The sequence below is a fragment of the Amia ocellicauda genome, chromosome 7, assembly GCF_036373705.1.
Source record: "Amia ocellicauda isolate fAmiCal2 chromosome 7, fAmiCal2.hap1, whole genome shotgun sequence".
Lineage (NCBI taxonomy): Eukaryota > Metazoa > Chordata > Actinopteri > Amiiformes > Amiidae > Amia > Amia ocellicauda.
In genome coordinates, this window is record NC_089856.1 from 3,711,438 (window position 1) to 3,737,500 (window position 26,063).

Here is a 26,063-nt window from a genome sequence, read left to right on the forward strand (position 1 = left end):
GAGTCGCTCTCGGAGGGATGTTTTTGTGTTAAGTGTGACATTTGGGATTGCCAGCCGGTATTGAAAAGTGAAATGTCTTAAAGTTAAACGGCGCTCACTTGGCATAGTTGGTACAAAGTGGCAGATTTCTGTATGTAGTGACGGATGAAAAGGTCTTCCTCTACACCCTCCCCACCCCAACTCACACCTGAGCAGTTTTTATGCAAATGGCTTTAATAAAAATCGCAATACAAACCACAGTACAAATCCAAAAACAATGATGCAATACTGTGAAGCTCTGTTGTCTTGGAGGGGGGCGGAGTTGTTCCCTGGGGCTTCAGTGCAGTGGGGCTGTGTGTTCACCGCAGGGGGGGAGGATGAAAATGAAGACCATAGCTGGAGACAGAAGCACTGCCACCCGGTCTTGAGAAGCAGAACGGGCCTATTCTCGTTTTGTATTTAAATGAAAAGAGGCAACTTCTGATGCAAGGAAATTATTATTATTAAGAGGAAGCCAACCCTGACATGCTCAGATTCGGTCTGAACGAGGTGGAGTGGCGCTCTTTCCCAGGCATTATCAGAGACCCTCCTCAGGGCCGTTAAAAACCAACAACAAACAAACTCTGAATGAAGACCATCTGTCCTTGTTCTGCCCATTAACTCCCAGGCTGAACCATGCCCTCTCTAATGCCCCAAGGCCAAGCTGCCTCACGAGCCATGATTGAGTGTGCTCCCCTTTATGCTCAGTGTTTTTATTTTCTTATTCAACTCCTAGCCGTGTCCACCCTAGACTCTCTCCCTCTCCCCACAATGGGCCCACTGAATGGCACATGGCAATTGGGCCAACGCAGACTCCTTTACGGGCCCGGCAGCACAATCCTGGACCCCCGAGCTTGCACCCTCGCTACCAGCTTGGAAAAGAGCAATGCGCCGGCAGTTACACAGATCCGAGGAGTTTTACACACGGCTGGTACCTCTGTCAAGATGAGAGGAGACACTCAAAAGCTCGGGACCTCGAGGGTTTGCGCCCAAGCGCAATCCATGACCCCGGCCCTAGCAGGCAGGGCATCGGTCAGGCGGGGCGGTGGGTGGCTAGGGGTTGGGAGGGGGCAGCAGGGGGATGGGGGGTAGGGCAAACGGCTGGTTAGAAAAGGTTGTTAAACTGAACGCAGCCGCCTGCCTACCGTTTGTAACCACAGCACACACTGAGAACATGGCCTGGATCTGCCACCCCTTCCCACCGGAAACCTTGCGACACTCGGGGAGTTGAGAAAAAAGAAAAAGAGACGAAAAGAGACGTTAACAGATCTAAACTCTGTAATTGTGATGGGCAGCGTGGTCGGCCGTCTGTCTGCCTGCCGAGCGGGGGGGGAGCGCTGTGGTGTGGAGTGGAGGAGTGTGGCGGGATGTTGGCGGGGAGTGGGGGGGGCGGTTAGGTGTGTCTCTTCATGTGCAGCGCCAGGTGGTCGGAGCGGGAAAACGCCTTCTCGCACAGCAGGCACTGGAACGGGCGCTGGCCGGTGTGCTTGCGGTAGTGCCGGGTCAGCTCGTCCGAGCGGGCGAACTTCCAACCACAGCCCACCCAGTTGCAGTGGTAGGGCTTCTCACCTGGGGACAGAAAGACAAGGGACAGGGGAGAGAGTGAGACGCATAAATTGGGTGAGACACGCAGACAGGGCCCGTATGCACCGCTGGACGCCTGCGCTTTTGTGTTGTTTGGTTTGTTTCTGTTTCGTTTTTTTCGAGTCTCGGTGTTGTTAATCACTCTTTCTATGGTTTTTCCAATGTCATCCTGGTCAGTGGATGTTGTGTAAAGGTATGGTGGCCACCCCCTGGACACTGTGGGGTGATAATACTCATGGGTGGATTTGGAAACAAGACACGAAAGAAACCAACAACAATTCATTTAGTTTTTTTGCATTCAGGCCCTCCACAATACTCGGGGGGGGGGGGGGTTGCACTATATTCCCACCCCTGTGGCTCCCGCTGTCCCAGGATCACCCTCTTCATTTCCCCACCGAGGGACAAGGGTACCTGGGGCAGATCGGACCAGCAGACCGATCTGACTGCTGGCTTTAGAGGGGGGAGACGCTGTAGAGTGCAGCGCTGGTTACCTGTGTGAGTGCGGAGGTGGGCTTTGAGGTGGGAGCTCTTGGTGTAGGTCTTGGAGCAGCCCGGGTGCTCACAGCTGTGCACGGCCACCCGCTTCCTGGACAACGACTTGCGGCTGCGCTTTCCCTCCCGGGCCTCGGGGGGCGCCAGCAGGGCAGGGAGCGGGGCCGGAGGCGCGGCGGGGCCGGGCAGGGGGTCCGGGAAGAGGCCGGGGTGGGTGGCAGCCTTGTAGGCCCCAGGTGGTGTGTACGAGGGGTAACCGCCCTGGCACTGCTCTGGGTAGAAGACGTGGTGGTAACCGGGGAGCAGGCCGTAGTGGCACGGCTGCAGCAGGGGGGTGTCCATCATGGGCATCCGATTGGGCAGGCAGCGGGCTTCCGGGAAGCAGGGGACCGGGTAGTGTCCGAAACCGCACCCCTTCCCTTTCCCCGGCCCCAGGCAGTCCAGGCCCCCGTTCCGCTCCAGCTCGGCCCCCATGCAGAAACCAAAGGGATCCTCGGACGTGGATTCCAGGGAGTAGGGCTTCGTCAGCGGGGGGTCCCCGGGGTAGCCCCCCTGGGTGTGCTGGAATACGTCTGGGAAGGCAGAAGGCGAGATGGGGAGGAGCTCCGCTATCAGGCTGCTGTTGGCAAAGAGGTGCCGGTCTAAGCCGTGCTGCTGCGGCTGCTGCTGCTTCAACACCCCCACTTCCTGTTCCCGCGCCTGGTACGGTCTGCCGTGGCCCCGCCGTAGGTTGGCCTGTAAGGGTTGCTGCGAGCTGTAGTCCAGGGGCGGGCCCAGCTCAGACTCGGGGCTGCTGATCCCAGAGAGGAGGAGCTCCACATCCCAGCCGACGTTGCTGTCGTCCACCTTGTCGTGCAGCGCCTGCAAGGGCTCGTGGGTGAAGTCCGGCTTCGGCCCCATGTCCGTCCCGGCGGTGTCCCGAGTGGGGGTCAGCGGGCCGTTGTCCTGCTTCCACATCTGAGAGGAGGGAGGAGAGGGTCAGAGAGAAACATACGCACACAGCAGCACTGAAACACTGAGGCCAACCCCGGACGCCGCACAGGGGAGATTGACAGTCCAGTCTATAATGGACTTGGCAGTGTCGGGGTTAATTTACTCTGAGCGGGGTTACCCGCTAGCTCGTAGCGCTGATTGCGTTGTGTGCTGCTCTCCTGTTTGTGTTTGTTTTTGTCTGTGTTATTGTGACATGGCCAGGGTGAAGAATAACATAGAATAGAGAAGGACTTCTTATCTTTGCTGAGTTCTTGCGTATTTTGGGGAAACTCACCGACCTCATTGATCCGCACGTATCAAAAACAGTAATAATAAAAAACAACACCCAGTCCCCTCAGAGCAGTGGTCCCCACCAGCTCTGTTCCCGGGGCCCCACTGTCCGGCTGCTTCTTGTTCCAGCTGAGCTCTCAATCACTTAATTGAAACCTTCGCTGAACTAATGACTGCCTTAAACTGACTTCTACAGCTGTTTAACTTACAAAACCTCAGAGGATTAGGCTAATTACTTCAATTGAGTCACTGAGAGCTCGGTCCCAACGCTGGGTCAAGAACCAGTTTACACGATGATGAAAATCCAACATTGTAAAATCTCGACTGGCTGGGTTAGAAAGTAAGACAGAGGAGAAACCCGTCTACTCAGCACATTCAGTCAACGGGTGTCAGATCCACTGTCCTGACATAATTTGGCTCAAATGCAAGACGGCACTGGCTTTGAAACGCATCTTTGGAGACGCATGCTGCCTCTGCTCACCTCACCTAATGCACCGCACCGCTGTACTCGCATCTATTGCAATAAACCGTTCTGTGCCGTGTACCTCTGAGAGCATCACATTTCTCTGTGGGTGTTAATGCATGTTAATGTTATAGAATCCCGTGGATTTAGAGTTTCTTCCCAAACACTTGACACTTAAACACAAAGCAATAATAACAATAATTGATCTCTGTGAAGAAATGTTTTCCAGTTTGGGAGCTGGAACGATGACACTGCTTGGCCTTGCATTGCTGTGGACGAGTTCAGTTTGACATCACTACAGACCCCCTGTCCGTACCTCTTTTTGGTATGTAAAAAGCCGTCAAAATCCAGCGAGCACCCAGAGATGGCATTCGCTCTCCTCCAGGATTCGTACTCTTAGCTGAGCCACACAAACTACGCCCCCCACCCCAGTCTGTCTGGCCCTCAGTTCAATACAGTGATGCTTCCCCCAACCCCCCCCCTCCCGGCAGCTCAAATCAAGCTTGGATCAAAATCCACTGCCTGTTCACACACACCATAACCTTAGGGTTTACTCTGCACATCTACACCTACAATGACACCTCTCTTGTGATCTTGGAGTTTTTGTGGTTTATTCTGACCCCTAAACTGGTTTCTGTTGAACCCCCAAAACTGTCGTCTTCTAATCAACAAGCTTTCACCCCCCCATGCCAGAGCTAATGCTTGCTTAGGTTCAGCATATGCAGCACTGGTAAAGCTACGTCTGTGAAGAATGAAGCCCTTAATATCGCTTCTGCGCTGTCTTACAGAATAACAACAGGGGAAAAAAGAAAACTTACTTTGCTCTCTGGGGAGTTATAGAAGTTGGAGAAGGAACTGAATGAAGGCAGGACCGCTTGAGTGACCGCCATCTGGCCAAGGCACACACGAGATGGGAAAATAAATAAATTGGCAAATGCGTCTTGCTGAAAGAAATAAGATCAAACAAGCTCAAATAAAACTCTTCTGGATATCCCTCCACGGCAAGTCGTCTAATGCCAATGAACAGTGTCTTCGAATTCAGAAGAATAGTTATAACTCTATAATAAATAAATAAATAAACCATTAGAAACTTCACAGCACGTCTTCCACAAGGCCACTCATTCTGTCTGTCTTTCCCTCTCTCTCTCTTTCTCTCTCTCTCTCTCTCTCTCTCTCTCTCTGTCTCTGTCACACTCACTATCTTTCTTGGTCTCTGCCAAGCAGGTTTTTGACTACCCTTAAAACCTCTACTTAAGGCTGGGGAGGGCGGGGCTTGTGGCCTGAATATTCAGCAGGCGAATCTGCATGTTCAGCCGCAGAGGACAAGATCGCAGTTTGTCCTGCTACCTCACCACCCGAAACATAATAGAGCCGTTCCTCTGACAATTTCCCCCATTCTGCAGCAAGCTCAATGCATAATTAGCTGCTGTCTGGGCGAGTCGGCTTTCTGCATGTAATTGATTTGCACCCTGACCGGCTACTTAAACAGGTGTGTGCCAAATGTATTGAGACTGCAACCCTGTGTATAAAAATTAAACTCCAATACAGCATTGTACTTCCCTCACATGTTTTCACCTAAGATCGTGACCCTCTTGCTCTGTTTTCAGTGGGGCTCAGGGGCCTGTCTGCTCTGATGCTGCTCTCTGCAGCCTTGTATTGAAGCCTAAACTGCCTCCCCACAAGGCCACCATCCTGGACCCTGTAGGATTTGCACATCTCCTGTTTGGAGACCTGGGATGGTTGACCCAAGGCAGTAAACACAGTCTGTGTGGTTCACAGGTAGCGGCCAGGGCAGGGCAGGCACCGTACACCCACAGGGGTCACAGACCTGCGTCCGGAAGGAATTATCAGAGCTAATATCTTTATTGTTGTTTTTCTCACATTGTAAATGGAGGAGTGGAGTGGAGAGGAGAGGAGGACGGGCACAGCTGGCACCGACGCTCTATGGGTTGGGGTGGTGGGCGGCCTTGGCACTTTCGTTCACCTCTGTGACAGGACCCAAACGACAGGTGGCAACTGACCCTGGCTGCAGAAGATTCACTTGAACAACAGTAGGGTCCGTGATTGAGATGCATCACTCGTGCATCGATTGGACTACAATGGGGCAGACAGGCTGAGAGCGACCGTACAAGTCTGTTCCTCGGTGGGAAGACCCGGCGTTGGCGGGCAGGAGTGTGGGCTCTGCTTCCCGCGGGCCGGGATGTGACTGAGCCGTGTGGAGAGCTGAGCAACGCTGGGCCGTCCACACCACAATGAAATCGCACGCTGAATCACCGGCCCATCCCACTTTGACACAATTCAATTTCTTTTACTTTTTACTCTTTCCTTTCTAACGATACCATTACCAAGCAGAAAGGCTGAAACCAATTCCTCGGGCCGGAGCTTGATCTGGGTCTCGGGAGGACAGTTTCGTGCCTCCTGTGCTGGCTTCTCTGGCCGACCGCCGATCCTGTCCGCCCCGTCCAGAGGATGCTCTCACGTTTAGGTTTCTGTGTCGTGATGGACCGTGCCAACAACCTAACCATAGGCTGTTCTCTGTCTGGGCTTCTTAACCGGCCTGACACTTCTCCATTTGGTTTGGTACTTCTCTCATTTGGAAGCCAAAGAATTCCACCCCTCCCTTACTTACGCAAAATGTGCCTTTTGTAAACATGTCTCTCTGCACGACACCTCAGGTCTGGGGCTTCACTCAGGTGGGGTCTGCGCAGGGGAATTATAGTATTGTCGCCCACGGTGCTCAGTGGACGTGCGCCCCATGGTGCCGCGTTAATTCGCGTCCCCTGGCATGCTTCCCGTTGTCTGTTTCGTCTTTTATAGCAGCATTTCCCGGCCAGAACAGCTAGCTAGTCAGTGCAGAGATGTGTTACAAGTCGCTGTGTGTGTACATGCAGATCGATTCAATATAAGGACTGAGAAGCAATGGCATGATTAGTATATTTTATAAGGATGATAATACGAATGCGGGTAACAGAAACTACAAGAGTTAATTCCGTGTGGTGAAAACATCAGCCCGTGTGCCGTTACCATTCGAGCGGTGCGTTTTAATTCGATCATATGATTTCCATAAATCACTCTTTATCTTCTTCAGTGGGGATTCCCTGATTGCTGTGAATCCGCGTGGGTGTGATTCCAGCACATCAGCAGACCCCCACCCACACAAACCCTCCCCCTGCCCCCACCTGCCTATAATCCCAGTAAAAAAGTCCAGTGGAGAGATAGAACTCTCATACTGGTGGTTCATGGCACAGATCTGATGTGTCAGTTGAGGGCTCTTCTTTCACACCTTCATAAAAATAAGATAGTCCAGGGTTTCCCAAGATTTTAAGGTGTGCTCCCTTTTATGCTTCGTCTTATGGCTGGACTGTTATCATAAGACCTGGTATCGGGGTGCTGGGGCTGCCCGTTTAAAGTGGCCGGACAATGTGTTCCCCGCCGTCATGTATCCTTTAAACTCTTTGTAGGCGGCAATTTTGCTGTGAAAGTTAAATAAATAACGTGGTGACGCACCGGGTGGGGGCAGCTGTGCGATACACTTGACACACAGAAGAGAGACCTGGATGAAAGGCAGTGAACAGGAGAATGCAGCTGATAATTGAACCGCTGTGCAGACATACAGGTCTGGGAAGGTCTGTGAAGACACCCATGGGAGAGCTGAGAGAAGCTGAGAGGCCAGCCAAAAAAACTTTTGCTGGCACAGAGCTGCTAGTAAACATGGGTGAAGCAGATAATAGTGTTATTCACGGGCTGGTATCTTTGAAAACACGCTGTGTGTGCTTCATGTATGCCCGAGTGTTTATAATTTACACTGTGGAATATTGGTGTACATTAGAATGTACACCGATCAGCCATAACATTATGACCACCTGCCTAATATTGTGCACGTCCCCCTTTTGCCACCAAAACAGCCCTGACCCGTCGAGGCACGGAGTCCACTAGACCTCTGAAGGTGTGCTGTGATATCTGGCACCAAGACGTTAGCAGCAGATGCTTTAAGTCCTGTAAGTTGCGAGGTGGAGCTTCCATGGATCGGACTTGTTTGTCCAGCACATCCCACAGATGCTCGATTGGATTGAGATCTGGGCACCCTGACTGGTCTGCAGCTACGCAGCCCCATACGCAACAAACTGCGATGCACTGTGTGTTCTGACACCTTTCTATCAGAACCAGCATTCACTTATTCAGCAATTTGAGCTACAGTAGCTCGTCTGTTGGATCAGACCACACGGGCCAGCCTTCGCTCCCCACGTGCATCAGTGAGCCTTGGCCGCCCATGACCCTGTCGCCGGTTCACCGCTTTTCCTTCCTTGGACACTTTTGATAGGTACTGACCACTGCAGACCGGGAACAGCCCACAAGAGCTGCAGTTTTGGAGATGCTCTGACCCAGTCGTCTAGCCATCACAATTTGGCCCTTGTCAAAGTTGCTCAGATCCTTACGCTGCCCATTTTTCCTGATTCTAACACATCAACTTTGAGAACAAAATGCTCACTTGCTGCCTAATATATCCCACCCACTGACAGGTGCCATGATAACGAGATTATCAGTGTTATTCACTTCACCTGTCAGTGCTCATAATGTTATTTCTGATCGGTGTATGTGTTTATTGATTTATTGTATGTGTATGCTCATTTATTTATTTGCTTGTAGAAGAGCCACGCAGAGAGGTTAAACAGAAGTTAAACAGAGGTTAAACAGAACATACAGTGCAGAGCGTGTGCATTCAGGCCAGACTTTAGGAGTCACTTGACCCAAAGAGTTGCGGGGCTCTGCGACACATGAGCCTGTGCTGTCGTTAAACATGACACTTTCAAAACATCTGGCTGGAGGAGGTTCTGCGACCAAATGCGCAAGAAAGTGTGTGACTTCCCGTCGTATCGAAGCTTTCTGATCTTTCCAAAAGAATGGCTGTTGACCCACATTCTTGAAACTTTGAACTTAAATATTGAAATATCAAACTGAATAAAAGCTCCATCCTGGGAGAGATTGCCCGAACGCTTCTGCACAGATGGAACTTAAAATATTAGTTTTAAATGTTGTTGGTGTCATAAAAACCACTGGCGCCCTGGAATTGAGTAGAAGTGTTTGGAGGTGAAGAAACAGGTCAAAACGTAGCAGAGACCAACAACTCTGGTTAGGACTGGCACACAATTGACACCAGACCGGCACAGTTAAATTAAATGTTCTCACACTAACAGGAATGTACCGTAGAGCCCGTAAGAGCAGTGAAACAGGCTCGATTTTGCCGATTTATGTTTTTTTATTATTTGTCTCATGTTTGACTGCACTTATGGTTTCGTTTTGAACCGAAATGTTCCACCCAGCTTTGTAATAAACAAACCCATTCTTCCTCTCTGTCTCTCTCTTTCTCTTATTCCTTTTCTTTTTTTTTCCTCTCTTGCTGGAAGAGCGGTTTTGAGAAAGGCCTGTGCATCATGGGAGATTACAACCTGGGTCGTTTATCTGCCGGGCCCGTGTGACGAGGCCGTGACTGCCCTGGGCTTGATAACAGGAGCTCCCTATTGCCACGCCAGATGGGATCCAGCGTGAGAGATAAGTGGGCCGTGCTCGGTGGCTGAAGAGCCCGCTGTGAAAGTGTCTTAAAGGGAATGGTTTTTGCCCGGGAACCTGTTAGTGGTTTTTCTCTCTGTTGTTGTTAATAATATGATGATGATTATATGATCAGCAGGTGGTGATGGTAGTGGAAGGGATGTGTGTGAGAATTGAAATAGAGGAGCAGAGAAAAAAGAGGGGGGACAAAAAACAAACAAACAACAAGAAACAAATTCTGCTTCTCGGCCTGTTGTAGGGGGGCGGGTCTGAGACGCTGGCTCCCGAATGGTGCGTTTCGAGGGTGGGATCTGCTGCTGCTTGGCAGGGATCCCACCCCCCCAGGCCCAAGGGAGGGAGAGAGAAAGAGGTGGGATCTCTGCCAGTTCATAAGAGTCCTGAAACGTGCAGCCGCTTCCTACAGCCCTTGAGTCGATACTGAGGAAATTTGGCTCCCAGCGATGCAGGATAATCTACTGTGGTGCGTTCTGGGTAATTCTCTAGTCGGGTTTTTTGTGGTTGTTGTTGTGATTGTTATGCTTTCCACTGTCTAATTTCCTGTAAGCCCTGCTAATATCGATATGGTGGTGGGAAAAAACTTAAACAGCATAATTGAAAGGAAATATGCAGGGGAAAACATTCAGTGTTGCACCGAGCCCGTGTAGCAGGGATTTAAGTCACCCAGTTGCATCGTTGGCAAACCTGTCAATTTAATGCAAGAGTTCTGCACCATCTGAGGTCAGATTTGTGTACGCTGCAAATGTTGGAGTAATCATGCCTGTTTTATTTTGTATTCATTTTTGTTTGTTTGAAGGAGACCATACATTGCACAAAACATTCATGGAGACCCTTCTGTAGAACTCCCTCCCAACGCCCCATCCCAAAAAACTGAGATCTTCCCGAGAGCATTGTTCTCCGATCTCCCCTCTGCAGAATGCGGAAGGACTTGCAGGCCAAGCTCGCCAGAGACAGCAAAACGATGACCCGCTCCGTCGTCGTGCCCGAGGGTTCCCCTGCGGCCTCCCGGGGCCCCCGAGGCTGCAGCGTCGGCCCTCTGTGCTGCCGTCGGGGCTGAGGTCCGGCGTGTCCAAGCCCAGCAATGTGTTTCCTGTGCGAAAGAGGAAGTGCAGGGCAGGGCAGGGCGTGGGATCTGATAAAGTAGGTGGGACACTTTTCCTGACATGAGCCAATCCTGCCGTGACTGGCTGACCCGTGGCAGACCCCTACAGCATGTTACTGTTATTATTCAGCACAGTGGTACGTAGTGTCCCGTCCCTGACCACTTTCCGGCAAGACCTCTCACACTGCACCTGTAATACATCAGACCTCTCGGCTCTCTTGCTCAGGTGCCCTGTCTCACTCCAGAGACGCTCTCCCTGCTGCTCCTGGAGGCGGATGTCTGTGTAGCGCTTGGGACCCCCGTCCCTGCTCCTGTCCTGTTGACCCTGACTTGCCCTGCCCCTCCGCTCACACAGGGATGGGACTCTGTCTGGCTCTTGCACTTGTTGTAGCTCACAACTCCTGGGATTGTATTTTGCATGTATTGTATTGACAGCATGCGATTAACGTCTTCAGTGTCTTGCGGTTTCTTCACTGACAATATTTTCTGTTTTGCAATTTCAACATTTTCACCAGTTCCCAATGGGACCCCCCATCAGGACTGCATCTTGTTCCCCCCCCCCCCGAGGGCCCCTGACTCTGTGCTGGTGTCTCCGCAGGATCTGCCCGCAGGCCACTGTGAAAACTGTCCCTCTCCTGAGCGTCAGGCCGTGAGGAGTGGAGTGGGGGGGTGGGATCCCATTCAAGTGAGCGCAGGTGAGTTGCCCTTGATATTTGTGCAGTTTGTGCTGCTCATATACTTCGCTTGGCCTATAATTTTCTTGTTGAATTACAATACACTGCAAGTTAAAGGCACTGAGATGATGCACCAACACAAAAGACGTGCTAATAGGGATTCTTGTCTTCTATGGACTAAAACTCAAATAAAGTTTTATGCCAGTTTATGACACAGATAATATTAAATGCAGTGTTCACTGTAAGACTCTGACTCCTCCGTCGCAGAGAGAACGGGCAGGCAACGCTCACCACGGCTGGGCTATTTAGAGTGCAGGGACCCTGCAACACCTCGCCCCAAAACCACAACCAGCGCTTTCACCAGATCGTGTGCAACCTCCTCACCGCACCAGCGCAGATTACACACTACACACTTCCTCTGGGCAAGACGGGTGTGGACTAGGAATACGGGTTTTTGGTTTATTTTCGGGTTTTTTTTTTCCTTCAGTGGGAATTAACTGGTTTGAAACACATATAATACACCAATTAAATACAGTGAGGGAAAAAAGTATTTGATCCCCTGCTGATTTTGTACGTTTGCCCACTGACAAAGAAATGATCAGTCTATAATTTTAATGGTAGGTGTATTTTAACAGTGAGAGACAGAATAACAACAACAAAATCCAGAAAAAATGCATTTCAAAAAAGTTATAAATTGATTTGCATGTTAATGAGGGAAATAAGTATTTGATCCCCTATCAATCAGCAAGATTTCTGGCTCCCAGGTGTCTTTTATACAGGTAACGAGCTGAGACTCTCTTAAAGGGAGTGCTTCTAATCTCAGCTCGTTACCTGTTTAAAAGACACCTGTCCACAGAAGCAATCAATCAATCAGATTCCAAACTCTCCACCATGGCCAAGACCAAAGAGCTGTCCAAGGATGTCAGGGACAAGATTGTAGACCTACACAAGGCTGGAATGGGCTACAAGACAAAATCGAGCTCTTTGGCATCAACTCAACTCGCTGTGTTTGGAGGAGGAGGAATGCTGCCTATGACTCCAAGAACACCATCCCCACGGTCAAACATGGAGGTGGAAACATTATGCTTTGGGGCTGTTTTTCTGCTAAGGGGACAGGACAACTGCACCGCATCAAAGGGATGATGGACGGGGCCATGTACCATCAAATCTTGGGTGAGAACCTCCTTCCCTCAGCCAGGGCATTGAAAATGGGTCGTGGATGGGTATTCCAGCATGACAATGACCCAAAACACACAGCCAAGGCAACAAAGGAGTGGCTCAAGAAGAAGCACATTAAGGTCCTGGAGTGGCCTAGTCAGTCTCCAGACCTTAATCCCAGAGAAAATCTGTGGAGGGAGCTGAAGGTTCGAGTTGCCAAACGTCAGCCTCGAAACCTTAATGACTTGGAGAGGATCTGCAAAGAGGAGTGGGACAAAATCCCTCCTGAGATGTGTGCAAACCTGGTGGCCAACTACAAGAAATGTCTGACCTCTGTGATTGCCAACAAGGGTTTTGCCACCAAGTACTAAGTCGAAGGGGTCAAATACTTATTTCCCTCATTAACATGCAAATCAATTTATAACTTTTTTGAAATGTGTTTTTCTGGGTTTAATGGTCTCTCACTGTTAAAATACACCTACCATTCAAATTATAGACTGATCATTTCTTTGTCCCTGTACGGGAGGAAGCTGTTTTTAAAGATGGGTGGATTTGTCATCGTTACAGTAAGAGTGAAGAGAGCGTGGAGCTGCAGTACGGCTCAGGCACCAGGCTGTGCGTGAGCATTGTCCCCACGGAGAGGCTGTGCACCGACAACAACCCAACAACCCTCTCACACACACACTCACACTCTCTCTCTCTCTCTCTCTCTCTCACACACACACACACACACACAAACACTCACACACTCTCTCTCTCTCACAAATGTTCACAAATTGTCTCTTCAGCCACATCGCTGGGGAGTTTGTTCAGATTGTGACGCCTCTCTGTGTGAAGAAGTGTCTCCTGTTTTCTGTCTTGAATGCCTTGAAGCCCAATTTCCATTTGTGTCCCGGGTGCGTGTGTCCCTGCTGATCTGGAAAAGCTCCTCTGGTTTGATGTGGTCGATGCCTTTCATGATTTTGAAGACTTGGATCAAGTCCCCACGTAGTCTCCTCTGTTCCAGGGTGAAAAGGTTCAGTTCCTCAGTCTCTCAGTAGGACTTTCCCTTCAGACCTGGAATAAGTCTGGTTGCTCTCCTCTGAACTGCCTCTAGAGCAGCGATATATTAAAAAAAATAATAATAAATAATAATATATATATATATATATATATATATATATATATACATATACTAACCCATATATATATATATATATATATACATATACAGATCCAAACCCATATCCTGAGTGTGTGTGTGTGTATATATATACACCGATCAGCCATAACATTATGACCACCTGCCTAATATTGTGTAGGTCCCAAAACAGCCCTGACCTGTCGAGGCATGGACTCCACTAGACCTCTGAAGGTGTGCTGTGGTATCTGGCACCAAGATGTTAGCAGCAGATCCTTTAAGTCCTGTAAGTTGGAGGTGGGGCCTCCATGGATCGGACTCGTTTGTCCAGCACATCCCACAGATGCTCGATTGGATTGAGATCTGGGGAATTTGGAGGCCAAGTCAACACCTTGAACTCGAGATTCATCAGACCAGGCCACCTTCTTCCATTGCTCTGTGGTCCAGTTCTGATGCTCACGTGCCCATTGTAGGCACTTTCGGCAGTGGACAGGGGTCAGCATGGGCACCCTGACTGGTCTGCGGCTACGCAGCCCCAGACGCAGCAAACTGCGGCGCACTGTGTGTTCTGACACCTTTCTATCAGAACCAGCATTCACTTTTTCAGCAATTTGAGCTACAGTAGCTCGTCTGTTGGATCGGACCACACGGGCCAGCCTTCGCTCCCCACATGCATCAATGAGCCTTGGCCGCCCATGACCCTGTCGTCGGTTCACCGCTTTTCCTTCCTTGGACCACTTTTGATAGGTTCTGACCACTGCAGACTGGGAACACCCCACAAGAGCTGCAGTTTTGGAGATGCTCTGATCCAGTCGTCTAGCCATCACAATGTGGCCCTTGTCAAAGTCACTCAGATCCTTACGCTGCCCATTTTTCCTGCTTCTAACACATCAACTCTGAGGACAAAATGTTCACTTGCTGCCTAATATATCCCACCCACTGACAGGTGCCATGATAACGAGATTATCAGTGTTATTCACTTCACCTGTCAGTGGTCATAATGTTATGGCTGATCATATATATATATATATATATATATATATATATACAAACACACATACACACACACACACACATCTCTCCGCTATGCTGCTCGCAGTCTGTGTTTAATGGTGGTCGCAGGTATTTCCAGCACTGCATTTCGCACCCATGCCGAGCCGCTCAGTTGCGCTCCTGTGGGGCTTTATGTTTTAAAGTTAAAGCAATTACCGGACACATGATGAATATGGATCGTGTACAACATCCTATATCGACGTGTGCTGTGTTCATTAGGAACCGGGTCGCAGTCCTGATGTCCTGGCTTTGTTTGCGCTGCGTCACTGTCGCCGGGTTACAGTAACAGTGTCGCCTGCGCGTCGGCCGTCACTGCAGGTGAGCATCTGCTTCAGCTCCGTTTAGCTTCTGGACAACTAAAAACGTGTTTTTCTCTACATGCAAATTGATTTTGATGTTTTAAAACAGCGATGCCCGACATTGTCAAGCCTAAATCGCACCTACTTAACATATTGTAACATTATGTGCTGCGGCACACCGACCAATTCCGCCCGGAAACATGCGTTATAAACTTGTGTAATGTGCTGCGAGCTGTCATTCTGCACCAATCCTGTATTCATTGAATGGGTTATTTTTCTTAAATGTTTCTTTTCCAAAATGGCATGACGCCTGAGCTGAGAGAATGGCTTCAATTAGGGGGTCCTACATCACACCATACGGGGGTCTCTGCGTTTTGCACTGTGAAGCAGAATCAAAGTTCACAATAAAGATGATGAACATTATTTGGCATTTGAAGGTCTTGATGTTTAAGAAAACAATATATATATATTTTTTTTTATTATTATTAAATGCCAAATTAGTAACTTTTACATGGCCAAGGTTAAATTAGGGATGCACAAGGTCTGAATTGACTTATTTTCAGCAACTTGCCAAAATCATGCAATACATTTGAATTTAGCAATCAGATGCAGGTTACATTTTAGTCCCCAGTAAATATAGGTTTTTGCTAACGTTTGCTTTTCTACTGACATAGTTCAGTCAGGTTTAAATCTGCCGGCAGGTGACCTACTGATATAATACAGAAGCCTCTCCATTCACAATAGTTCAGTGGCCTGTAGTTTTCATCCTATTACATGGTCAGGTTTGCATTATGGTTTAATTTTGTCTTCAGCGCCTCAGAGTCGGTGGAAGCGATGCAGCCGGTGGCGTCCCGGCCTCTGCCCCCGCGGCCCAGTTCGGTGGGGGCGGCGCGGGAGGTGAATGCGTTGTGGCGGTACCTGCAGGACAGCGGGCTGCAGCGCTGCGTGGAGGAGCTGTGTGCGGAGACGCTGCGCCACCCGAACCCCCCCGCCAACCCCTACCCTGGCTTCTCCCAGCGGGCAGGACAGCTGGCAGAGAGGTGAGTTTCAATGCCCCCACAAGCAGCCTGTGATCCCCCATCCCAGCCCCTTTGAGTCACACCGTCTGTGTCTCTCCAGGCTCAGGCTGGCAGAGTCGGCCAGTGAGGAGACCTTCCAGATTCACCTCGCTTTCCCAACATCCTCCACTGCTGTCCGGTATATCGCAGGTCAGTCCCGGGGGGCCGGGGGGTCAGGACTGTCCGCAGCGGGTGAAGATGAAGGTCTGAGGTCTCATTGTGCACCGTCACTACCAGCTGTCGAGCGATGGGAAAGCGGGGGGGACAGAGTTCTCATTGATGACGGAGGCGCCTGATGTTGGCGTACTGTTCTCCTTTTTCTAGGAAAGCAGCGCAGCAAGGGAGAGAGCGTGTGCTGTGTGATAAATATGAACAAACTCGCATGCAGAGTACGGCGGGGGGTGCATCTTCTGACAGATAGCTTATCTGTGCATAAATGCAGCCATCACTGTTAGTCTAAACAATCCATGTTTGTCTTATTGAAAACGGCGCTGCACTGTAGTTCTACATCAAGTCTGATTTTGAATATTACGTTTAGATGGGTCCTTTTGTATCATATGTGCCGTACTCTGTGGTATAGCACTCCTGAGAGCAGTGGCGCCGTGAAGGAGGGACTCCTCTGAGATTGGACAGTGTGCAAAACTGCTTGTGATGGAGTTGTATTCCCACAATTCAACTTGTCAACTCTTCTGCCCTGGTTTTGTTCATATAGTTCAGTGTTGATATTGTGAAGACGGTGTGAAGGGATTTGACGGGCAGTTAACGTCTGCTGGTTGCCCTCACAGCTTGGATGGAGGAAGTGCAGACGCAGCGAGTGTCCACCCCTGGAGCCTGGCTGTGGTTTCTCCGGGAGTTGGAGAGGTCACGACTCCCACCACAAACCTGGCAGCGAGTTTCTGAACAGAGAAGCTGAGGCTGAAATACCCACCATTCTCCCCCCTTCTTATTTCTGTGCTCCCTGTCTGGCTTTGTGCCTCTAGGTGCGAAGGGCTGTTCCGGGCTCTGGGGCCTTCCCAGCGTCCTGCACTGTGTCGACCCGCAGCAGATCGAGCGATTCCGCTGGCTGATTGAGGACGTGACCCCTCCGCTCGCCAGCCTGAGTTGCAGCAGCCCGTACTCGGTGAGATTTGCTCTAGCCGTTAGTTTGTAAGTAAGTGACTCGGAGCAGCAGCGCATGGCTCTGTTCCCTGGGTCCCACACCCCCGCAGCGTCCAAGCCAGGGACAGGGCCTCCCACATATCCAGCTGTGTTTCCCTGCACTTTCCAGCAGCCGAAGAAGTGGAAATCTGAATATCTTTCCACCAGTCTTGCTGTTTGTTGATGTGTTTTTTTTATTGTGTTCCTCAGATCCAAGTGCTGGCCGCTCTCACAGGCCCCTGCGTTTTCATGGGGACCCTCTTCCCCTGCCCCCCGTCCCTGGACCTCCTCCAGATCTACGTCATCGCCGGGCCAGACCCCGAGCGGGCGCGCACCCTCTACGCACAGTGCGTCCGCCGTGATGTCATCAGGATGAGCCAGCAGGGCCGCCACCGCCTGCTAAGGTCAGAGGTCACCCACTCCCTCCCGAAAAGATGTCTGCCACCTGACACGTCTCACTTCACAATAAAGACTCAGAACAAGACGTGATTGTTAGACAAATCTATTCTTTATGATTTCATATTACCACATTAAAATTCAGAAAAATGTTCATTCTGATTGTTAAATGTCTGTCTTCTCAGTAGTTTTATTCCCCCCTAGTACGGTGATAAATTATGATTTTAAATCTCTCTTTTGTTTTTTTCTAGAATACTTGTTCCAACCAACAACAAAGGAGAAAATAAGTCATTTTCAAAGGTACAATTTGATTAGTTTAGTTAAAATTAAGACAAGCAGTCGCCGTCACAGCTCAGGCGCTTCAGGCCGAAGGTCCACCCCTGGAGCCAGGCTGTGGTTCAGTCCTGAGTGGGAGAGGTCGTCACTCTTAGCACAAAGCCAGCAGCAGGCCTTGTGTGTGCGTTACCTTTGAACAAACGGCAATCTGTATTAGTCAAGATATCTCCTCTTTTTTGCTCTTTCATGTAGTGGGAAGACAGGGAGGTATAAACTCAAGAGGTTATTTTGCATGGTCTCGTACCTGGTGCCTGCAGTTACAGCTTGTGTCCATTGAGTTCCCACTGGTTTCACTGAAGCAGCTGTTTGTGTATTTAGTGCACATCTGTTTAAAACTCTCTACAATAAGCTCTTCAGTATCGCAGCTCTTCAGGAGCCCAGAGCACAAAGCAGTGTGGGAAAGCGTGTTATGAAGTGGCAGTATTTCTACTGTTTCCACTGGCCATGCTTGGGTGCACCACCGCCTGTCTGTTTGAACCTGTATAGAATCAATTCTGCCAAGTTACAATCAGTTTTACATATAGGCTATGACTGTGTATTTCATACTGACGTGCTAACACACACGGCTACACAGGACAGATCACGCAGCACAAGAACTCTGTGAGCCGTTCATCCAGACCAGCAGTCACGTGGCGCCCCCCTGTGTCCGCAGGAGGAAGTGTCGTCCCGAGGGCCGGAGTTTGAGGGTGCGGTGCTGAGCTCTCTGGACGACCGTCTCCCGGTGCGAGCGGAGTGCGTGTGGAGAGTGGACCCCCAGGGCACATGGCACCAGGGGGGGAGCAAACTCTACACCCTGACTGCCATCCAGACCGCAGGGCGTCACGAGGAGGAGAGGTGAGAGGCAGGAGGGCAGCCATGTTCAGTTAAGCCTGGTTCACGTGTCACGATCTGTCTAAAACCTTCAGTCTGGTTAAGTAACGAGGGCTTGGCTAGAGTGAGATCCAGCAGATGTTTGGTGGCAGCGAGCTATGACTGCAACAAGGCCCTCTGTCCCCTCTCTCCCTGAGGCGCAGGGTGCTGGATTTCTCCGAGAGCCCCCTGACGCACCTCGCCAGCAGCGTGTTCCCCTGCCAGGCCCAGGCCGAGGCCTACGCCCGCATCTTCCTGCCCAGAGAGCCGCCCAGCCCGGACCCCAGCTCAGGTGGGTCACCGCTCGGCACGACTCCCACCGCCTCCTCACGGTTGTAGCAGTCGAGTACTGTGCCTGTACCTCGGCTGCCCCGCTGCATCACTGCACTACAGTATAACCGTGATTGTGTATTTCCTGTAGCAACAATGTTTACAGTTCGTATCCCACACACTTCACGAGGGTCTCCGATACTAAATCACATTGTCGTGAACAAGTAACTGACAATATCTGAGGTCAACATCTCCAGCCCAGACCTCCGTGGACGAGACATCACTTCTGGACGGTCCGCTCTGTCCCTGCAGGGGGAGCTGCGGAGGCCGGGATTCTGGCTCCGGTGCGGGACGTCCTGCTCCGGAAGCTTGACGCCCTGCAACTGCCCCGGGATGCCCTCCCCGCCGCCCACCTCTGCATCCTGCTGCTGCTGCTGCCGCCGCCAGACACGGCCGGGGAGGCAAGAGCCCAGGGGCACGAGGTGAGAGCCGAGGGAGCGCCTGTTCAGGAACCGTTCTGGGGTGTCCGTGTACGGATATGGTGGTATGATCCTGCTGTAGTGGAGCACGTGTTAACTGAACGAAGCAGTTTCGATGATGCCAACGCGGCGGTCAGTTGTGACATGTCAGCGTCTGTCCCCGCCAGGCTGTGGCCCAGCTGTACCGGTTCTTGCGGGGCGGCGCCGGACGGCTGTGGGCGGTGCAGGAACACGCTCTCACCCTCTGCAGAGTCCTGGAGTCCCAGGCCGGCAAGGTGAGGAGCCACACAGACCCAGAAATACAGAGTCACAACATGGAAGTAGATAAGAGAGAAAAACACACAATTCTTTCACTGTTAGAAAATTCTAGGTGTTATTATCCCAGATCAGGCTGTGATTGTGGAATGAAGTGTTGTTCTGGTAACAGGCTGGGGACGTGCAGCTGTGTGGCGCTCTGGCACAGACGCTCAGGGGGCTGATGGAGGGGTTTCTGACCCAGGTTGGCAGGGTCAGCTTCTCCAGTGACGCCCTCTTCCTCACCGAGAACCTGAGCAGCCGCCTGCAGTCCGTGTGTGACCGTCTGGCACTGGGCCCCAGCCCGGCGGCCCTGGAAGAGCTGAGAGAGGTAGGAAGAGGTAGTCCTCTATCCCTGCTAGATAGCACTTCAGCTTTTTTATGCTCCTCGCGTTCTTGATTGTTTTCCTCCTTGCTCCCTTTCCCATAGCCCTCGACTGTGACCCTACATCTTGACAGCACTTAGCTTTCACCGGGATGTAGGAAGTCTCTTACTGTACTTGTGTAAATTGTACATTGGAATTTGTAAAATGTATTATTTTGAATTGCTAGGTTTTAGCTAAGTTGAATTTGTAATGATTGATGCTTTTTACTTCTCTGTATTTTTGCACTTTGTTTGCACTTAAGTTGTAAGTCACCCTGGATAAGGGCATCTGCCAAGAAATAAAAATAATAATAATAATAATAATAATAGGAAACCCCCCCCATGTTACTGTTCCTCTCTGTCTGAGCGGTTGACCCTTTCATACGAGGTGTCTGACAGGCCCTCTCCCTCCGCAGTGGTGCGGGTACAGCTGTGTGCTGCAGTGCCAGCTGCTGTCCAACTCTCTTCCCTGGGTGCTGGTCCTCTCCGAGCTGAAGCAGACGGCCGACCGAGCTGCCGGGCCGCAGCCAGGGAATGGGCGGCCACAGGTAACGCACTGTTCACACCCAGTCCTCCGGATCACGCTCTTTGGTCATGACTTTTCCCTGCCTCTGTTCTCATGTGCTCTATGAAATACACCCCCCCCCCCCCGGGGCCACATCACTCGCCACCCCAGCGATGCTCCACCGATTCAGGCCAAAAGTGTCCGAGCCCCACCTGCTCAAAGACGTCCTTGAAAAAGCGACTTGACAGAGATGATAGATAAATAATCTTTTGTTTCCTGCCGGGCGGGTGCAGTCGTTGTTGGGGTGATCTTGGGTGAGGTGACTGCATTAACTCCCAGTGTCCCGTGCCTGGTGTCCCCTCAGAGCCCCCCAGAGTCCGTAGAGAGGTGCTCAGTGTACACCCAGGAGCTGCTGTACCACGCCGAGCGCCGAGCCGACCTGTCCCGAGGGGGAGGAGCTGCGGACATGGGCGGCCTGGAGCTGCAGGCCCAGCTCTCTCAGGTACGGAGAGGCAAGTCCGCTCATCAGGGGGTCACTGGATCATAGTCTGAGTGGGATGTTTGTGCAAAGCTGTGTTTACTGGGTCCCGAGTTGACCGAGTGTTGATGTGTGTGGGCCCGGCTGGCATTGTAGTTTTGGCTCGAGTTGGGGGTTCATGCTGTCGTTTGACCTTTACATGGGTAATGCCGTGGTGACTGGGATTCACAGCCTGGTCTTTAGCAGAGAAGAGGCTGAAGCAAAACTGAAAAGAGATCTGTTTCCATAAACTAATAAAAAACATTACAACAGATATTATAATAAGGGGAGATTCCTGTGCAGATTTGCAGTTCTCAATGATTCAACGATTTCCTGTTTGACTCGAGTGCACAGATGACCCCTTCAGTGAGGTCTGGGGCCACGGAGCGCGTTGGGCCCCGTGTGTCCCTCGGTGTGACGTGTGCCTGTGTCCCCTGCAGTACCTGATCGACTGTGCCGTGGACCAGTGCTGGCAGCGGTGTCTGTGGACGGTGCTGTCCTCCTCCCCGCCACCTGCCAACCCGTACCCCGCGGTCGTGGAGGAGTTCAGGAGAGCCGCACTCAGGTGAGGCGGGCACTCAGCTGAGCCCCTAACACACCCAGCTGGCGGGTCCATATGTGCTCTCACACTGTCATGTCAGGAAGTCCCCAGTGCGCCGGAACCTTTTGTCCCGTCCGGGTCAGCGCTGAGAGTCATGTCCGGACTTTCACTCTGACGAAAATCAGGCTTGTGAGTGTGGAAGTCAGCCCAGTGATCCAGAGCCGCGGTCACATCCAGTTTCTCCACTCCAAATCCACCTGCGATTCCTTTTTCAATCCAATTCTGAATCCAGTCGAGCCTGTTAAGAGCCAAAAAGAACTGGAATTGGAATTTGGAGTGGGGCCTGAAAAAGGGGAATTGGAGTTGAGAAAGTGGGATTGACCCCCGACACCACAGTGACCGGCTGACACAGGGGCATTCTGGAGAATCTGGGCACAGCTCCTCGAATGAACACTGCGGCTGAGCCCCGTCAGGGTGGGCGCCCACTACTGGGAAATTGTTTACATTGCCCTAGAGTGAGATGGGATCTGTCCCAAGAAAGTCTTCTATTGTGACCTTTGACCTTTCCTTAAGGTCAAAGTGAGAACTGGCTCATGACTTCTCATAGAGTGCAGTGAGGGGTATACTTACTTTGCAACACCTATAGGAACCCATTTCTATAAGAAAATGCCCTCTTCCATGACCTTTGACCTTCCTCTAAGGTCAAATACAAAACCTTCCCATTTATCCGTACAGGGAAAATATATCAGGCTGCTTTAAGGCTATAATCATTGAGATGCATATTTCAATGTACTTCCTTGCTCGCATTCATCAGATGTGCTTGTCTAGTTGTTATTATTGTTAGCTGATCCCTGTGGTTTCACATTCAACCTGATTCTCTCGCTCACGTTGCCCCTTAACCCTTGAAACGCTGCTCTCCCTGCCTGTCGTCTCAGGCTGGCTCTGTGGCGCAGCTCTGACGCCCAGCTCCTGAAGCAGGTGCTGCCGGGCTCCTCTCATCCCTCAGACGGGGGGCTCTGGCTGCACTGCGGCCCAGGGGGAGAGGGGCACGGCCTGGAGAGCGCCATGCGAGCCGCCGACCCCGTCCAACTTCCCGCCACCCTGCGCCGGGCCCTGCCACTGCGCTGCCAAGACCGCCCCACCGCCGGGAGCTTCCAGGTACCAGCAGAGACCATCGCAGCAGCGTGTGACTATAAACAGACCTGGCCTGATGTATACAACCTGTCAGACCAAGTGGATTGCAGACTGAAAAGTCCCACGTGTGTTAAATAAATGGAAACGTGGTCCGTTTCCACCACCTGTGTAAAGTACATGCTTTCCCTGCTGTGGTTGTCAGGTGGCGACCGGCCTGGCGGTGCTGTCTCCGGCCACATGGCTGGGATCCCTCAGCCCCTTCCTGCGCTCCCTGGAGGCCGTGGAGTTCTGCTACATCACAGCGCCCCCTGACCGTCTCCCCGAGGTACTGCAGGCCTACGCCAAGCTGGGTGAGCAGAGAGATCAGTTAAGAACATGAGAAAGTGTCCAATCGAGAGAAGGCCATTCGACCCATCGTGCTCGTTTGGTGTCCATTAATAACTAAGTGATCTAGGATCCTATCCAGTCTGTTTTTGAATGTTCCCAAATTGTCTCTTCAGCCACATCGCTGGGGAGTTTGTTCAGATTGTGACGCCTCTCTGTGTGAAGAAGTGTCTCCTGTTTTCTGTCTTGAATGCCTTAAAACCCAATTTCCATTTGTGTCCCCGGGTGCGTGTGTCTGATGTGATTGGCTCCACCCTGTCGACAGTGGTGTCCCAGCTGGCAGCGCTGAGGAGGGGGGGGGCCCTGACTGCGTACACCGTGCACCTGGGCCGGGGGGAGGCGTGGGGGGAGCGGCGCATTGCAGAATTCCCCTCCGCCTTCTCGGAGCGCCTGATCGAGGACCTGCAGGAGGGGCGGCCCGTCTGCCTCAAGGTAACCCAGCGGGTTTGGGGTCTGGGCGTGGGGGTATCAGAAATACCTGATCTGTGTTCCTGGCTCAGCAGGGCAGAGTATCTTTCGTCCCCTGGTGTGTTGCAGGTGTTGGATTAAAGTACAATCCTTTGCTGTGATAGAAGCGTTCAATGGGACACACTGCAGCGCCAGCATTCAGCGCCTTTGCCTTTGACTGAGAAAGTACCTACGCAGTCTTTTCTTGTCAGATTGTAGTTTTAAAGAATGGAGACTGCTATAGCATTTGCACTGTTCATCTTCCAAATAACCTTTTCAAGGATTTTAGCAAGTAGTTGCACGAGATGTAATAATAATGTGGAAAAATATTGTTTGTTTATATCACCTCCTAGTTTTATAGGATACTACTTCAGTAATTAATTAATTGATAGGTGCCGTAACGCTTTTTCGCTGTACTGTCTAATCATATATTTAAATCATGAATATAGAATAATTTTATATTATCTATTTATGTATTATAATTTCCTTGATAAATAATGTAACTATCTACAACTGTCTAGCTTGCATTACATGACATTTATATGCATCAGACGCTGCCATATTTTCCCAGCTGACTTATCTCCGTCTTTAATGCAAAGAGTTCTGGGACTTCTGGTAACTATGAAGCAAGTGTGCGATTTGGGACTCAGCCCTTGGCCACCTGAGATTTGAGTTGTTTTGTATGAACCCCTAAGAACCCAGTGTGATGTGCGAATAGATAAATATTCCCCACATTTAACAGGCTTGACATAAAAAAAAACACACCAGGCCGATATTTCAGGCATCCGTATGCGGCTGTAGAACTATTTTCCTGCAGTCGGTGTCTGGAGTCAAGAATCGGCAGTTTTATAACACTTTTTTGGGGGAGCCAGGGACCTCCAGTCTGCCTGCCCAACTCCGACTTCTGACCGTCGTTTGACATACTTCTACATACAGCCCCATGTCACTAACACGCAGACAAAGCGTGAACAAACGTCTGCTTCTGAGAGTCCTGGATTTGGCTGATCTCACATCCTGCTTTAGACGCTGCTGTGTTGGATGAGAAGCTGCACGTAGCCGTTATCTCGCCTGTGAGCTCGTGAGTCACGCAGGCTGCTCGTGCCTTGAGAGCGTTAGTCGGATTCTGTCGGCACGGACCAGGTTGACCCGGTTCAGAGAGAGGCTCCGGTGGGACTGAACTCAAAGCTGACCCTGTGACCTCAGAATGGACAGAAGTTAAAAGTGTTTAAAGCACAGCCTGGAGATGTTATCGTCTACACAGCATAGGTGTAAACCCTGAGGCCTGACATAAGCCCTCGCAGGGGGAGAGGGTGTTTTAAGCCCTTGTTGTGATCGAGCCCAGGGGTCAGAACAGAGTGGGTGAAGCAAGTTTTGGTTTTGTTTTCTAAAGAAACCTCAAAGGGTCTCTCACGTGAATAAGCTGCATGTTTCCCCGCAGGCCTTCCAGCCCCCCGGGCCGTCGGAGTGGCGCTTCCTGCCCCTGGTCAAGCGCTTTGTCCTGTACTATCTCCAGCAAGGGGGCGCCGGCTGGCTCTGCTTCCCCAGGCACGACCCGCTGACCGTCCACCGGGCTGTCTTCCTGTCCCGAGAGCAGGCCGCCTTCCACCTGCGCTGCGTGGGTGCGTACGAGACGCCGGCGCTAACTGTGTCTGCAGCCCCGTGGGTTTCATCCGATATTGTGCCCAATAGTAGCTGTGCAACTGTGATAGCAGAACAGAGTCTCGGTATATCTTTTAGATAATTTTAATAATTACCAATCATCCATAAACGCAAGAGACAAGGCGAGGGCAATTCGCTGGCACGGGGTGATTGTATCTGCCTACTCTCAGTACTGGTGTAAAAACGTGGGTTGAGTTTGTGCAGTGAGGTTGACACCAGTGCTCATTTTGGCAGCTATTTTAGATGTAGTTTTAGTCTTACTCTTTTGACTAAAATGCTTATCAGTTTTAGTCACATTTTAGTCATTTCATCTTTAATTAGTTAATATCAGTCGACGAAAACTCCTGTCATTTTAGTCTAGTTTTAGTCAATGTAATTGTAGTCCACATATTTTTTTACTTCATTATCATCATTATGCATTATGTCTGGTGCCAGATGTTCACATCAATGAGTGGATGGATGCAAAACAAACATATTGATTGACTTAATTTGAAATGTATTTGAAATCAATTCACAAACAGCTATTGTAAACTTCATGGTCACAGATGACTGTAATTCAAGTTTATAAGTTAATGCATTTTCCATTCATGCACGTGTTATTTAGGTCAAAATGCAAATACAATCATCCCATTTGTATTCGTATATTCCAGTATGCACATTTGCTCACAATATTGACATTTCAAATGGGTTTTGCATTAACATTTCATTTTCAAGACCCCGCTGATACACACAATATTGCGTCTTTAAAGTGATATTTAAAACATAAGCATATTGTGAAGCTCTACTGTAGCCAAGCGTGAATTGCGCTTCATGCTGTAAGCGCTTAATTTGGCTTACTTTAACCAATTCGATCCTGACTTTACTAATTATAATACCTGCACTTACCAGTCCTGAGCTGCAGA

At 50.6% G+C, this 26,063-nt stretch overlaps 2 protein-coding genes across 10 annotated transcripts in view; one reads left to right on the forward strand and one right to left on the reverse strand.

Annotated features, from left to right (window-relative positions):
• Window positions 1-202: 202 nt before the first annotated feature.
• Window positions 203-5,022, reverse strand: klf1 (Kruppel like factor 1 (erythroid)). 2 transcript variants are annotated; one of them, XM_066707978.1, is made up of 4 exons: window positions 4,902-5,022; window positions 4,639-4,710; window positions 2,094-3,051; window positions 203-1,587 (listed from the first exon to the last, which is right to left on the reverse strand). In XM_066707978.1, exons 1-4 carry the CDS (start codon window positions 4,902-4,904, stop codon window positions 1,412-1,414), a joined length of 1,209 nt encoding a protein of 402 aa, XP_066564075.1. In that variant the 5' UTR covers window positions 4,905-5,022; the 3' UTR covers window positions 203-1,411. The 2 variants fall into 2 exon arrangements, with proteins under 2 accessions (XP_066564075.1, XP_066564076.1); XM_066707979.1 differs by having other exon boundaries at window positions 4,639-5,022.
• A 4,293-nt stretch (window positions 5,023-9,315) lies between these two features.
• Window positions 9,316-26,063, forward strand: part of LOC136752557 (uncharacterized) — a 19,294-nt gene continuing 2,546 nt past the window's right edge. For 2 of the 8 annotated variants that reach the window (XM_066707980.1, XM_066707987.1), the window contains exons 1-17: window positions 15,288-15,831; window positions 15,911-15,999; window positions 16,830-16,969; window positions 17,197-17,390; window positions 17,634-17,682; window positions 18,371-18,552; window positions 18,732-18,859; window positions 19,150-19,319; window positions 19,484-19,591; window positions 19,744-19,941; window positions 20,391-20,522; window positions 20,844-20,981; window positions 21,437-21,561; window positions 22,473-22,695; window positions 22,874-23,021; window positions 23,321-23,487; window positions 24,941-25,121. In XM_066707980.1, coding sequence (XP_066564077.1) covers window positions 15,566-15,831; window positions 15,911-15,999; window positions 16,830-16,969; window positions 17,197-17,390; window positions 17,634-17,682; window positions 18,371-18,552; window positions 18,732-18,859; window positions 19,150-19,319; window positions 19,484-19,591; window positions 19,744-19,941; window positions 20,391-20,522; window positions 20,844-20,981; window positions 21,437-21,561; window positions 22,473-22,695; window positions 22,874-23,021; window positions 23,321-23,487; window positions 24,941-25,121 — 2,638 coding nt within the window. In that variant the 5' untranslated portion in view covers window positions 15,288-15,565. Of the gene's footprint in view, window positions 9,849-10,181; window positions 11,183-15,287; window positions 16,000-16,829; window positions 16,970-17,196; window positions 17,391-17,633; window positions 17,683-18,370; window positions 18,553-18,731; window positions 18,860-19,149; window positions 19,320-19,483; window positions 19,592-19,743; window positions 19,942-20,390; window positions 20,523-20,843; window positions 20,982-21,436; window positions 21,562-22,472; window positions 22,696-22,873; window positions 23,022-23,320; window positions 23,488-24,940; window positions 25,122-26,063 lie in introns of those variants that run through there. The other 6 variants (XM_066707982.1, XM_066707983.1, XM_066707986.1 and 3 more) reach the window with 6 other exon arrangements.